We start from the raw sequence: 14,432 nt of genomic DNA, 5'->3' as shown, positions 1-14,432 counted from the left end.
AAGCTCAATGATAAGATACCTCCTTTTTCCATGACATAATACCTCACAAATGTCGACAGCAGAAGATGGGGAACGCTGCAAATTTCTTCCGATGTTCTCGTCAGTATCCGAAACCAGGCGTAAGCGTCATGGGTGGTCATGCAATCCCATGGCAACAGGTTATAGGTACCGAATTGACCCAATGGAGTCCTTCATCGGCAAGCCTGCTGTCTCAACATGACTCACTGCTACAACAACTATTGGGTTGCCCAAAAAATAATTGCGGAGTTTTTAAAAGAAAGTAAATGCATTTTTAACAAAACTTAGAATGAACTTTAATCAAATGTACTTTTTTTACCCTTTCTTTCTAAAGCAAGCTAAAAGTTACAGCTGATAACTGACAGAAGAAAGAATGCAATTACAGAGTCACAAGCTGTGAAAAAATTTGTCAATGCCAACTATATGAAAAATTCGCAATTAATTTTTGGGCAACCCAATATATAGGCGGACATATAAACCTCTGCGCTACGGTTGCCTCGCAATTATCTAAAAGATACCCTCAATCTATTTATCTCCACACTAAAAATACCTGGCCTATGAAAAATGGTTCGGGTGGTCACCGTTCTCTAGCCAAGTACACTTGCATACCAAGGAGTCATTTAGACCGACCTCGACTATCCCCGGTCACAAAGACACTTGAGGCGCTACTCTTAACCGAATTCTGAAAGTTATACAGCCATTTACTGCCATTACCACTTATATCAGCCAGTGCCTGAAAGAGAAATAGGTCCGTTTACTAACTGTTCTGGTGGCCCGTTCAATTGCATATGATACGTTCAACCAAAATTTATTTCGTATAAAGATTTATTAAATATTACTCAAATTACAAAAAAGGCATGGTGTAAAAATAAAAAAAAAGTTAGCCAAATTTATTCAACAATGCTTGTATTCCAAAAAGTCGTGCAAAAGATTCGGAGTAGTTGTGTTGCAAAAATCTCATTTTCTTAGGATAAGGTTAGTCTTTTTTTGCAGAATGTTTTAGTTATTGTTTTATTTTAGGATTTTCTTTTCGGCAGTGCCTGTCCATTCTTCTTTTAACTCCACCTTGCAGCCCAGATCACGTAAGGCAGCTTTAATGTCAGTCGTCACCGAAGGATGGTCGGCCAAGGCAGTATTAAGAACATCTTCGACACCATATGAAAGCCAAGTATCGCATTGTTCTCTTGAACGAGAGACCATATTTCGTATAGCCCAGGCCCCGTTGCGCTAAAAATGGTATATAGGTGGTAATTTTTTTGGAAATTGTCAAATTTTTGTCTTAAATACCTGAACAATTTTACTTTTTGGATGCCTGCGTATGGATTCTACAATAGTCTCCGCTATGCCGGTGTCAAACAAAGTTTTACTATTGTCTTTGACACGCAGCGTAAGTGTGGAGATACAAGCTAAGGCAGCGCTAACAACTGCGTCATTGGCCTAAGAAAGAAAGAAAGACAAAATGGCAATCAGACTTAATTAAAATATTCCTTTGTTCAAGTTTCCCTTTACCATATGTGTATGAAGAACTTCTTTGAGTATGGGCGCCACACCACCTTGCACAATGTGACTCTTGACGGCATCGTGTCCAGCTAAGGCACGTAATAGTTTCAAGGCTTCGCGATTCAGGCGAACAGAGTTTATATTATCGCTCTAAATATTTAAAGAATAAATACAAAACCTCGCAGGGATATGCCATAGAATTTTGAAAACTGCATATGCATTACATACCATTACTTTTAAAACCAATTTAATGCAACCCGCCTCATCGACGGTAACACAAAACTCTTGACGTACCGCCAAGGAGCCAATAGTCAGCATTAGGTCGGCCAATATATTGGCATCATCAAATTCATCTAAGAGGTGTGTTAAGACAACTATAAACTCAGTAGCCAATTGACGTGCATGCTCATGAGCACAACCGAATTCCACACGTATGTCATCGTCCAGGACGAGAAAACGCAATACAGCCAAAACATCACGCAACACCTTGGCATTTTCCTTGAAAATGTAGGGTTTCAGATGCTGTGTAATGCTGGCTTTCATTATGTTCTGGCGATTTATTTCGTGCATGATGCAGCATTTCTGCAACCATTGCAGAGTAAGGGAAGCCACATTTTCTTTTTCCACAAACAAATCCAGCAGGGCCTTGGTATATGTTAAAGCCTCAGCATCAAATATATCTGGCTGTGTATGATAAAGGCTTATGAGAGTTTTCAAAGATCCTTCTAAAATATCCGTATCTGCTGTGGTGTCTGGTCTCTCCAACTGTTGAGCAACTACTTTGAGAATACAGGTGTGGGCTTCGTATTTCGATGCCAATACACGATGCGGTATAGATTTCTGGCATTCAGCTTCAATCACCTTAAGTATATCGAGTAATTTTTCCTTGTCTGCCGATTTTTCTTCCAAATACAATTTCAGATTATCTATTGCCTCATTGAGTATTGGTTTTCCAGTCTCAGCATTTATGTCCAAATCTTTGATAATATTGGCCAAATTAATGCCCTGAAAAGAACAAAATGCATGACTCATACATTGTCAGTGATGCGGAAAAAAGTTGTTCCATAGCATTTCCGTCGCCCACCTGGGACTAATCAGAAGAAAAAATACTACACAATATCATTGTCTTTGGACATATGCGTATGTACCTGTGCCTCAAATTGTTTAACAGTTTCCAGTTTAGCTTCTGCCGGTTCCATGGCAAACTCAATGATATTCTCTTTGACGACATCATCGAAAGTTTCTTGCGAAATTACTTTGGCCATTGTCTTGGTTTGTCTTGTTGTGCAGTGCAAATGCCAATTGAAGGTATGTAATTGAAAACAAAGAAAACAGTTTTCTAATCCCAAATTGAAGTTTGCAGTTTGTTGAACTACCCACGCACGACAATTTTCGTTAATGGCTTTCTGAGACGTTTTGTCTTTGCCTATTTTAAAAGTTAACCTTTTTTTCCCAAAACATTCGGCTAATTTTTATTCACAATTTGAAATTTTATTTTAATTTATTTGAATTTTTAAATATTTTAGCCGAAAGCCGTTCCGTTTTCTTTTTTTTCAGAAACAAAATTGTTTTCTCAATTTCTTTGACATTCTAGCTTTTTGTTTTGATTTTGTGCTTCGTGAATTGTATGTTATGCCTTTACCTAAATAAAAACTTCTGCGGCGACGGTGACTGTTAAATCCCGTTTACACTGCTCATCAAATCCGGATTTAAAGCTCTCGTCAGCTGATTTTATAAAGGGAAAACAGATGATCGATTAAATCCGGTTTTAAAGAGCAATTTTAAAGAAAGATGTAAATAGAGGAAAAAATTATAGGCTAGTTTAACGTGAGTCAAGTCAAATGTAGTTTTCTGATGTACTACAAATTTATTGACAATGTAAATCAATACAGGATTCACTAATAGAAGGCTAGGTCACATGCAAAAACACAAAGTGGATAGGCCCCATAAACATCATTAAGGATGTCAAATCTGACGATTGAAAATGTCATCATATAGGAGAAAACGTAAACAAAGAATGAATGTAAAAAGAGAACAAGTTGACATCCTCAATGCCAAGTACTGCCAAATATTAAAAAAAAAGTATATCGGCTGATCGCTTGGCTTAACCTTATTCAGTGAATCCTGAAATCAATAGTAGGCAATAAAATTCCAAAATCCCATGGCAGTCGGATCTATACTAGGAATTTGTCTTAGGAGACAAATTACGCGATCTATACGTAAGTCAGGATTCACTGAATAAGGTTAAGCCAAGCGATCAGCCGACATACATTTTTTTTTATTTTTGGATTGGGGATGTCAATATGTTCTCTTTTTTACATTCATTCTTTTTTTACGTTTTCTCCTATTTGATGACATTTTCAGGATTCACTGAATAAGGTTAAGCCAAGCGATCAGCCGATATACTTTTTTTTAATATTTGGCAGTACTTGGCATTGAGGATGTCAACTTGTTCTCCTTTTACATTCATTCTTTGTTTACGTTTTCTCCTATATGATGACATTTTCAATCGTCAGATTTGACATCCTTAATGATGTTTATGGGGCCTATCCACTTTGTGTTTTGCATGTGACCTAACCTTCTATTAGTGAATCCTGTGACATTTTCAATCATCAGATTTGACATCCTTAATGATGTTCATGGGGTCTTTTCACATTATGTTTTCGCAAGTGACCTGAAAAGTGAAACCTGAGTGTGTAGTTTAAACGGGTTTTAGAGATTATCTCAAATCAAGTGGACTTGGGCTCTAGTGAAAACGTGATTTAAATATGGACAACCTCATTCACTTTTGATTTAATCGGAAATCCTATCTCGGGAATTCCCACATTTCCTGCTCATTTTACAATCACTCAAAATCGAATCTGATCTCGAGAATTCCCGGGAAAATTAAAGTCGTTTACAACAAATGTTAAGGAAAGCTTGCCAAAATCGGCTGGCCCGAATTTTATGTACACTCCATCATGGATCGCGTTTGCTATCTTCTTATAGGAAAAAGCTATTGATAGATATTGGAAGGTTTGCCGTCGTTTAAAATTAACTGATACCACCAATTGTAAGCAGGATTCACTAATAGTGAATCAGTGAATCCTGAATTGTAAGGAAAAGCAAGTGAAAGCTTACTAAATTCGGCTGGCCCGAATCTTATATACACTCCACCATGAATCGCGTTTGCTTTCTTCGTATAGGGAAAAGCTAGTGATAGATATTGGGAGGTTGTTGTTGTTGTTGTAGCAGTTTGTTGTGTTCTATCTTTCGTCTGCTTGATTCTGTTGAGTGCCAAGATCCAGGAACTCTGCGACTAAGATGGGGTGCGTCCACAGGGATCTGGGACTGAGTTGAGTGGGTCTGGTCGGGCAGTTAAACAGGTGACGTGTATCGTGCGGTCCCTGGTTACAATCGGGACATACATCTTGCACGTCGGCATCAATCCTTGCTCTGTAGGAATTGAGGCGGCTGCATCTGCCGAAACGTAATTGAGCCAGAACTATTCTGGTTTGCCAGAGGAGGTCGATTTCTTCAGGTACAATGGGAGGCGGTTGTTCTCCAAGGACTACATTTACCTGGTAGCCAATTACCGCATCTGCAACCGTGTCTGCATGAATGTTGTTTAGACCTGCTTGATATGCCGCATGATCTAGAGGTTCTCTCTTGTAGCGCTGAACCTCACGCTCTAGATCATGTAGATCTACTTTAAGGCTTTTGGACGGTGCATGCCTTTCAAAGATTTATTCACTTATGCTTCTTTATTCAATAGGGCTTATTGCGGCTGCTAACATCCATGGCAAGTATTGTTAAAATCGGTCTATAATATGATATGGTTATAGCTCCTATATACGGATCTCCAGGAATAGAAGCGAAATTCTCATATATCAGTGGGTGTTGTGCGATTCAAGTTTTAGCTTAATGATAAGGGACCAGCCAGGTCCAAACGGACCGCCGCAGTGAACACCTCTCCCTCTCCCTGCTTCTTAATGGAATGTTCATGGGCAAATGTTCGCTTTTCGTGTGAGAACACCTTTTTAAATCTGCCTTGCTCATATGCGTTAAACCTATAATTAGTTGTCAATTATTGGAGGAGAACGCCAAACGAAGCTTTGCGTTACGTTACTATCACTGAGTCGCTGCTTGGGGCAGAGAAAGAAGAAGCATCGAATCTCTCGTGCATTATTCAAGTTGTTAACATTTTAGTCGTCACACTTTGCGTCAAAAAAGAATTCATTTTAGCCAAATAAAGACAAAAAAAATTTTAATAAAAGTGAACAAACTGCATTTTCGTGGAATTGTATTTATTCAAGGCCACATCGAATCTATTAATAAACGTCTTTAAGCAAGTGTAAACTAGTTAGAAAGCAAAAAATATGGAAGATTGGGGTATGCTAGCACACACATCTGAACACATCAGTTACTGGCTGCTCAAAGGAATTTACATTGTGTGAAATTCCACCTCATAATGAAATATGTGACCATGTGCTCTTCCAAACGCTGGTCGCCAATCACTCAACATTTTCATTAACCTTGTGGTGTATACTTAAAAAATATCCACATTTAAATATTATTCATTTATGTTGCCTGATTGGATATTATGCAAACATGGCCAACTTGCTGATATCGACAACGCCAATTCAGACGACATGTCACTAATATTGTCTGTATTTTTGTGTGTTTCTAGAAAGTGCTGCTGACAAGCCTATAGTTGTTATACCCAACAAAATAAATAAGTGGGATGGTGAGGACGAGGATGACGATATCAAGGTACGTGAGAATTTTTAATATTTTTCCACCGACGCAGCTAAATTCTGTCGACTGCTCTTTGTTTAAAAATTCGGTAGCTATTTTGCATTTGACCATAATGACACGTGTATGCTTTTGATGCCACTCACAATGTTTTTTTTTTTTTGCTGGTCGTCTGCCGTACGCTTTTTTTGTTTGCTGTGCTGTGCAGTGCATAGCCAGCCACAACACATAAAGCGAAGAAACATTGTCGACATGTAAAATTGATAAAAAGTTGTAGTATATTTTGAAAAGTGGTTTTTAAGAAAACATTTTTTTTTTATTCAAAATTGGTGGATATAATTTTCATACATGCTTTCTTTTATTTTTACAGGACAGTTGGGAAGATGAAGAGGAGAAAAAGGATGAGGAGAAGGTTGAGGAAAAACCAAAAGAGCCAGTGAAAACAAAACCCAATAAAGTTTTGAAAGCCAAATTGGCCGAACAAGAGGTACGTATGCCAATATTAAATTACATTGTTATAGGGGTTAATATTTATAAAAAGGCGCACCCCCGATTTATTTTTCATTTTTCACCCCCTTAATTTTGACCCCAGGAACCTGAATCCGAAATCCCTTTTTGGGGCAAAGGTCTTGGGGCCCCCGAGGGACAAACCTTGGCAATATGGATATCATATGAAAGAAATTGTCGAGTAGATTACGAATATGCAAAATTACGTGTCTAAAAATTGAACCCGGGAAGGACCTAAGGGCTCTTGAGAATTTTTAACCCAGGTAACAGGCAATATGGGCACCAAACGATAGCTACGAAGAAGTAGATTACGATAGATATGTAAAAGAAAGAAAAACTTTTTTTTTGTTTGTTTCTCCTTCGAGACAAGCTCAATAATCGGAAATCTTTTTTGCAAGTGGAAAAGGAAAGCCAGAGATCGCAACAAAACACCTGCATTAGGGAAAAGTACAGCTAATATACAGTGTTTGGAGCGTGGGTAATGCGGTATTTGTATCATATAGTTGTTTTTGCAATAAATTCGGCCTTGCAGCCTTTACACCTAATATGGTTGATGAGCAATTGTAACCAAATAACAAAACTCGTTCCATAGTGGTCGGTGTGTGTTGCGATCTCTGGCTTCCCTTTTACACTTGTAAAAAAAATCTCCGATCATTAAGCTCGTCTCGAAAGAAAAACAAACAAAAACTAAAATTTAATGATCTTGGCCCTAACAGGAAAAAAACTTGAACATTATTTTTTCTTTTAGACCTTAATTTATTTTTTGTTTTTTGTACTATCGATCGTAATTTACTCCTTGATACCTACATTACCTATGATAACTAGGTACGAAATTTTCAAGACACCGTAGGTTCTTCCCGGGTCCTATATAGCATATTCGTAATCAACCCTACAATGCCGTTCATTTGAGACCCATATTGCCTAGGTTGGTTCAGTTCCTCCCAAGGGGGTTTTTTGGCCCCTCGGGGGGCCGGGGGCCTTTGCCCCAAAAACGGAGTTCTGATTCGTGTTGCTGGGGTCAACCCACCTCTGCATACAACATTTCAGCGAAATCGGAGGTACGCCCTGTAGAGTGCATTTTTGCCGCCTAGATTAAAATCTTATAAATATCCGTACAAATATATTTCTATATACACACAAATTGAAATAGACCCATGAGAAACCACTAAGCTCTTTGTATATAGTATATAACAAAAACCAATTATAACCATCAGAATCGAGTCATATTCAGCAGGGACTTATTTTATTTATGTATATATAGCCTTCGCCAATGACGGCGATAGTTTATTAGTCCCTTTCAGAAACAAAGAGTAATATTAAGATCCTTAAAGTTGTTCCCTACGGGCGACCGAGAGATTATTATCAACTAAGCACTGATTTGGATTTAGATAAAGATTTTGGATAAAGAGTTTAGACTTTATAACACAGCTCAAGATGTAAAATGTCACCTAATTGATTGATTGATATGTAGCATTTTTGTAGCGCTAAACCTGTAGCTTGAGATCTTTAAGATCTATTCTGACGTCTCTGGGCGTTGGTCGCCTACGAGTATCTTATACAAAACTGTAAAAGTTTTTCACCACATGCAATTAATGTGTGGTTTTGTTTACGTGATAATCACAATGTTTTTAAAGGAAATGTGAAAGTGTATCCCAGAACACGATAATTGTGTCTTGGCACAGGAATGATCTTTACCTCCTGAGGAGCGTGGTCCACATACGAACTTATACGAACATCAAGTATTTTGGGCTACTTAGGGTACGAAATGGTCACGAATGGACATATCATATAGGTAGCTTGTTATGACCCAATTAAATGGGGGTCTGATCTGACGAAATGCTGCATAATCAGGTTAAAGAATGATTTGGACTTTATTTGGCATAGTTGTTGGAAGTCGTAACAGAACACCGTATACAAAATTTCAGCCAAATAGGACAAAAATTTCGGCTTGTAAGGTCTCGAGAAGTTTAGTTCGAAGATGGTTTTATATGGGAGCTATATCAGGTTATAGACCGATTTGGACCGTACTTGGTACAGTTGTTGAGAGTAATAACAAAACACTACATGTTAAATTTCGGCCAAATCGGACAAAAATTGGTGCTTGTAAGGGCTTGTGAAGTAAAATAGGGAGATCGATTTATATAGGAGCTATATCTAAATCTGAATCGATATGGCCCATTTGCAATCCCCTACGACCTACATTAATATTGAGTATCTGTTCAAAATTTTGAGCGGCTAGCTTTACGCGTTCAACCGCTATCATGATTTAGGCAGACGAACAGACATGGCTAGATCGACTCAGAACGTCAGGACGATCACGAATATATATATACCTTATGGGGTCTTATACAAATATTCCGAGGTGTAACAAACGGAATGAATAGATTAGTATACCCCTATTCTATGGTGATGGGTATAAATAAATCAAACCGCCCTAATGACTTTGGCGAGTTTATATTATGAGAATGGAAAAATATATCATTTAGTTCCGCAGTTTATGTGTCGGTGTCTTTATTTAACATATTCAATATTTTACTCTCTCTCACACTTGTTTTGTTTTTTTTTTTTTGTTTGCAGCGACTCGCAGAGGAAGAAGAGACCAAACGGTTAGCTAATATGACGCCCGAAGAAAAATTGGCAGAAAAATTGCGCCTGCAAAAAATCCAAGAGGAATCAGATTTAAAGAGTGCTTTAGAAACATTTGGTGTTCAGGAAGTCGGTGGTGTCTTAGATTCTTTTAATCCTCACACCGAAGAGGATTTCAAAGAATTTGGGGCGACGCTTAGTTGGAAATTGTCACAATACAAAGACTCGCCACATTTCCCGCAATTTGTTGAAGATTTAGTGCGAAGTATATGTGTGAATTGTAAGTAAAAAAATACGGCAATGAAATATCGGCTAATCCAATTTTCCATTCTTTAGTGCCTCTTCCAGAATTAAAAAAAGTGAAAATGAACATAGAAACTCTACATAGCGAAAAGGTGAAACTAGAAAAGCAAAATACTAAGAAATCTGCTTCGAAAACTAAGGGAAAGATCACCATTAAAACAGAAACAGATGTAAGTACATATTTTTTTGACAATCCTAAATTTTTCACAAGCAATTATCTTATTGTATTAGAAATTAAATATGTGATAGATTTAAGTTACGTATAATTATTTAAACCTGGCTTGAGATCATGTGTAAAAAATGATTAAACATTTTGCGATTGAAAAACCAGTAAGGAAGTGCAAAAGTAGACCGGTGCCGACTTTATAATACCCTACACCTACCCTATACCTGGAACCTATATCCAATTCTGAACCAATTTTGATGGACCTCGGCGAGGAAATATGTTCAAACTGTAAAAACTACGGTTGACAAATGACAACATTTTGGTAAATTATTCAAAATCTAAATATATATGGGAGCTATATCTAATTCTGATCCGATTTCGACCAAACATCTCAGATAATGTGGTAGTCGTCGAGGAAAGCGATGTGCAAAATTTTGGCAAGATTAGTCAAACAATACGCTTTCAGTGGCTTTTGGGGTGAAAATCTGGCGACATACATAAATGACAGCTATATCTAAATCTGTGCCGATTACTATGAAATATTGAGAGTCATAATATTGTAATATTGAGAGTCATAAGAAAATCCTTCCTGCAAAATTTCGACAGAATCGTTAAAAAAATGAGCATTTTAGTGCAATATTTCTCAAAATCGGACGAACATATATATGAGAGCTATACCTAAATCTGAACCGATTTTGAGCAAACTCCTCAGATACTGTGGCAGTCGCCGAGGAAAGCTCTTGCAAAATTTTGGCAAGATGGGTCAATAAATGCGCTTGCTGTGACTCTAGAAGTGAAAATCGGGCAATATATATATATGAAATCTATTTCTAAATCTGAACCGATTTCGATGAAAATCATCAGTAACATTGAGAGTCAAGAGAAAATCCCTCCCGCCAAATTTAGAGAAAATCGGTTAACAAAAGACCATTTTATTGCAATACTACTGCAAATCGGATGAATATATATATATATATATATAGGAGCTATATCTAAATCTGAACCGTTTTTGACCAAACTCTATTTATATTGTGGTAGTCGTCGAGGAAACCGTTGTGCATTATTTTGGCAAGATTGGTCAATAAATGTACTTGCAATGGCTCTAGGAGTGAAAATCGGGCAGTATATGTATATGAAAGCTATATCTAAATCTGAACCGATTTCCATGAAATTAACCAGCAATGTCGAGAAACGGAAAAAAATCCTTCCTGCCATATTTCGAGAGAATCGGTTAACAAATGACCATTTTATTGCATTATTACTGAAATTGGGACAAACATATATATGGGAGTTCTATCCAGATCTGAGCCGATTTTTTCCAATTTCAATAGGCTTCGTCTTTAGGCCGAAAAACATGCCTGTACCAAATTTGTAGACGATCGGATGAAAACTGCGACCTGTACTTTGTACACAAATTAACATGGACAGACTGACAGACAGACGGACATCGACAAATCGAATCAGAAAGTGATTCTGAGTCGATCGGTATGCTTATCGCTTTCTTATGATTTTATGTCGATCTAACCATGTCCGTCCGTCTGTCTGTCGAAAGCACGATAACTTTTAAAGGATTAGAGCTAGCCGCTTGAAATTTTGCACAAATTCTTCTTATTAGTGTATGTCGGTTGGGATTGTAAATGGGCCATATCGGTCCATATTTTGATATAGCTGCCATATAAACCGATCTTTGGTCTTGACTTCTTAAACCTCTAGAGGGCACAATTCTTATCCGAATTGAATGGAATTTTGCACGAAGTATTTTGTTATGATATCCAACAACTATGCCAAGTATGGTTCAAATCGGCCCATAACCTTATATAGCTGTCGTATAAACCAATCTTGGGTCTTGATTTCTTGAGCCTCTAGAGGGCGCAATTCTTATCCGATTGGAATGAAATCTTGCACGACGTGTTTCGCTATGACTTGCAATAACTGCGCTAAGTTAGGTCCAAATCGGACAATAACCTGATATAGCTGCCATATAAACCGGTCTTGGGTCTTGACTTTTTGAGCCACTAGAGGGCGCAATTCTTATCCGATTTAAATGAAATTTTTCACCAAGTATTTTGTTATGATATCCAACAACTGCGCTAAATGCGATTCAATTCGTCGTGTTTTATTATGATTTTCAACAACTATGCCAAATAAGGTTCAAATCGGTACATAACCTGATATAGCTGCCATATAAACCGATGTGAGATCTTGACTTTTTGAGCCTCTAGAGGTCGCTATTATTATCCGCTTTGCCTGAAATTTTGTATGACGGATCCTCTCATGACCATCAACATCAACGTGTTTATTATGGTCTGAATCGGTCTATAGCCTGACACAGCTCCCATATAAATCGATCTCTTACTTCTTGAGCCCCCAAAGGGCGCAATTCTTATTCGAATTGGGTGACATTTTACACAGTTCGCCAACATATAATTTAATTGAGGTCCGAACCGGACCATATCTTGATATCGCTCTAATAGCAGAGCAAACATTTTCTTTTATCCTTTTTTTTCGCCTAAGAAGAGATGCCGAGAAAAGAACTCGAAAAATGCGATCCATGGTGGAGGGTATATAAGATTCGGCCCGGCCGAACTTAGCACGCTTTTACTTGTTTTATTTTATTTTTTTTTCTTTTTAATTTTATTTTGTATTTAAATTTTTTTTTACTATTTTTTATATTTATTTGCATATCCAATATTTCGATGCATTGCCAATGCTCATTATCGGGAATGTAAAGTAACTAAGAGGAGAAATACATTTGAAACTCCCTGATGATGAGCATCGACAATGCATCGAATTATTGAAGAAAAGACAAAAAATACAATACATATATAAAATAGATAATTTTCGATTTTAATTAATTTTTTCACATGACTTTAAGTTGCAACTAAAACATTAATGATTTATGAAACTGTGATTTATTGTGATTCTAACTTTTACATTTTGCAGGATATTGAAACCTATAACAAATATGGCAACGACTACACACCCTATGATGATTACGATGATTTTATGTAAAAGCCAATAACTCTTCAACTAATTTTCCAACTCTGCTTCCCCCCCTCAACTTTTTATCAAAGTCGCAAAATTTTTGAGTCCTCTTCTCTAAGAATTCTCAACGATGAAAATGTTGATTTGTTATGGTGTTCATCAAAAATGTTAGCACACAGGAATTTAACTTGACGTTAAAAGCCATTAATCACACGACAACGCTCTTGTTTTGTTATACATACTATTTTATTTTTGAAAATATACATAAGTACATACATATTTACCATATACTTATTTTTGAAGAAAAGGAAAATGCAAAAAACAAAAAAAATACGAAAAAATGGAAATAGTCACTAAAAGGTAATAAGAACGATTTGTAAATTTAACAACATCATGTACATAATGTATGCAGTACATATACATATATGTATACACTAAAACATCATTTATTTTTTTTTTCATGTTGATTATTTATGTAACAGTCAAATAATTGAAGGATATTTTTTTCTTTTTTGCTTTTATGTGAATTATTTTTTTGTATAAAAAATATATATATATTTAATAGTAAAACAATATTTAAAAGGTAGTCACTTTTATTTTATTCTGTTGATATGGTTCTTAATGCAAAAAGGTAAGAGACATTATATATTTTAACTTAAATTGTAATGAAATTGATGGGTCAATTATTGATAGCAGCCAATCCACACAAATTTTTAGTTTCAAAGGTATCAATTTCCGACCCTACAAAGTTTATATATTTGGGATCGTCGAAAAATTCTAAGAAGATTAAACGATTTCTGTGTGTCAGTCCGTCCGTCCGTCCGTTATAATCTCTCTACAGCCTTCAAAAATTGAGATATTGAGCTAAAATTTGCCACAGATACGCCTTTTTGATGCACGCTGGTTAAGTTCTTGGACGGGGCAAATCGGATCATATTTGGGTATAGCTGCTATATAGACCGATCTGCCGAAAGAGGGTCTAATGCCCATAAATGCTTTTTTTTATTCGATTTCGCTGAAATTTGAAACAGAGAGTAGTTTCAGGCCTCCCGACACAAATATGGTTCAGATTGGGATATGTTTAGATAAAGGCAGATCGGATTTTCAGCGAAATCGGGTAATAAATAAAGCTTTTTACGGGCTTCAGGCCCTTTAACGGCAGATCGATCTACATTGCATCCATATCTAAATATAGTCCAATCTGAACCATATTTGTGTCAGATGTCGGGAGGCCTGAAACTACTGTTTCAAATTTGAAACAGTGAGTTATTTTAAGCTTCTCAACATCTGACCTAAATAGGGTTCAGATCGGACACTATTTAGATATAGCTGCCATATAGACCGATCTCCCGATAAGGGTCTAATGCCCTTAAATGCTTTATTTTTTATCCGATTGCGCTGAAATTTGAAAAAGTGAGTTGTTTTCAGCCCGACATCTGCCCCAAATATGAGCCCGACATCCGCCCTCAGCCCGACATCCGCCCTCAAATATAGATATAGCTGTCGTATAGACCGATCTTACAATTTAGGGTCTTAATCCCATAAAAAGCAGATCTATTGTCTGAAAATTTTACTTATCGGGAATTGAATAAAATATGAGGGGGAGGGCGGACCCTCCCCCAAATTAAACTAA

The 14,432-nt window shown here is 36.9% G+C and overlaps 2 protein-coding genes across 2 annotated transcripts; one reads left to right on the top strand and one right to left on the bottom strand.

Annotated features, from left to right (window-relative positions):
- Window positions 1-881: 881 nt before the first annotated feature.
- Window positions 882-3,080, bottom strand: LOC106086353 (armadillo repeat-containing protein 6 homolog). Its single transcript, XM_013250990.2, has 5 exons — window positions 2,667-3,080; window positions 1,747-2,523; window positions 1,528-1,668; window positions 1,306-1,455; window positions 882-1,245 (listed from the first exon to the last, which is right to left on the bottom strand). The coding sequence occupies exons 1-5, from the start codon at window positions 2,781-2,783 to the stop codon at window positions 1,030-1,032; spliced, it is 1,401 nt and encodes a 466-aa protein (XP_013106444.2). The 5' UTR covers window positions 2,784-3,080; the 3' UTR covers window positions 882-1,029.
- Window positions 3,081-5,700: 2,620 nt separating this feature from the next.
- Window positions 5,701-13,078, top strand: LOC106086357 (eukaryotic translation initiation factor 3 subunit J). Its single transcript, XM_059370045.1, has 6 exons — window positions 5,701-5,889; window positions 6,188-6,270; window positions 6,623-6,739; window positions 9,337-9,625; window positions 9,682-9,818; window positions 12,758-13,078. Exons 1-6 carry the CDS (start codon window positions 5,877-5,879, stop codon window positions 12,824-12,826), a joined length of 708 nt encoding a protein of 235 aa, XP_059226028.1. The 5' UTR covers window positions 5,701-5,876; the 3' UTR covers window positions 12,827-13,078.
- The last annotated feature ends 1,354 nt before the right edge of the window (window positions 13,079-14,432 follow it).

Source organism: Stomoxys calcitrans, chromosome 5 (assembly GCF_963082655.1).
Source record: "Stomoxys calcitrans chromosome 5, idStoCalc2.1, whole genome shotgun sequence".
NCBI lineage: Eukaryota > Metazoa > Arthropoda > Insecta > Diptera > Muscidae > Stomoxys > Stomoxys calcitrans.
Note: the sequence above shows the minus strand (reverse complement) of the source record. Positions and strands in the feature narration are given on the sequence as shown.

Excerpts from the sequence above, each read along its gene's own strand:
- LOC106086357 (XM_059370045.1), top strand. Across the intron at positions 6,271-6,622 it reads ACGAGGATGACGATATCAAG|GACAGTTGGGAAGATGAAGA; the intron begins GTACGTGAGAAT and ends TTATTTTTACAG. Across the intron at positions 6,740-9,336 it reads CCAAATTGGCCGAACAAGAG|CGACTCGCAGAGGAAGAAGA; the intron begins GTACGTATGCCA and ends TTTTGTTTGCAG.
- LOC106086353 (XM_013250990.2), bottom strand. The coding sequence starts at position 2,783 with ATGGCCAAAGTAATTTCGCAAGAAACTTTCGATGATGTCGTCAAAGAG. Across the intron at positions 1,669-1,746 it reads AATTGGTTTTAAAAGTAATG|AGCGATAATATAAACTCTGT; the intron begins GTATGTAATGCA and ends TTAAATATTTAG. Across the intron at positions 1,456-1,527 it reads AAGTTCTTCATACACATATG|GCCAATGACGCAGTTGTTAG; the intron begins GTAAAGGGAAAC and ends TTTCTTTCTTAG.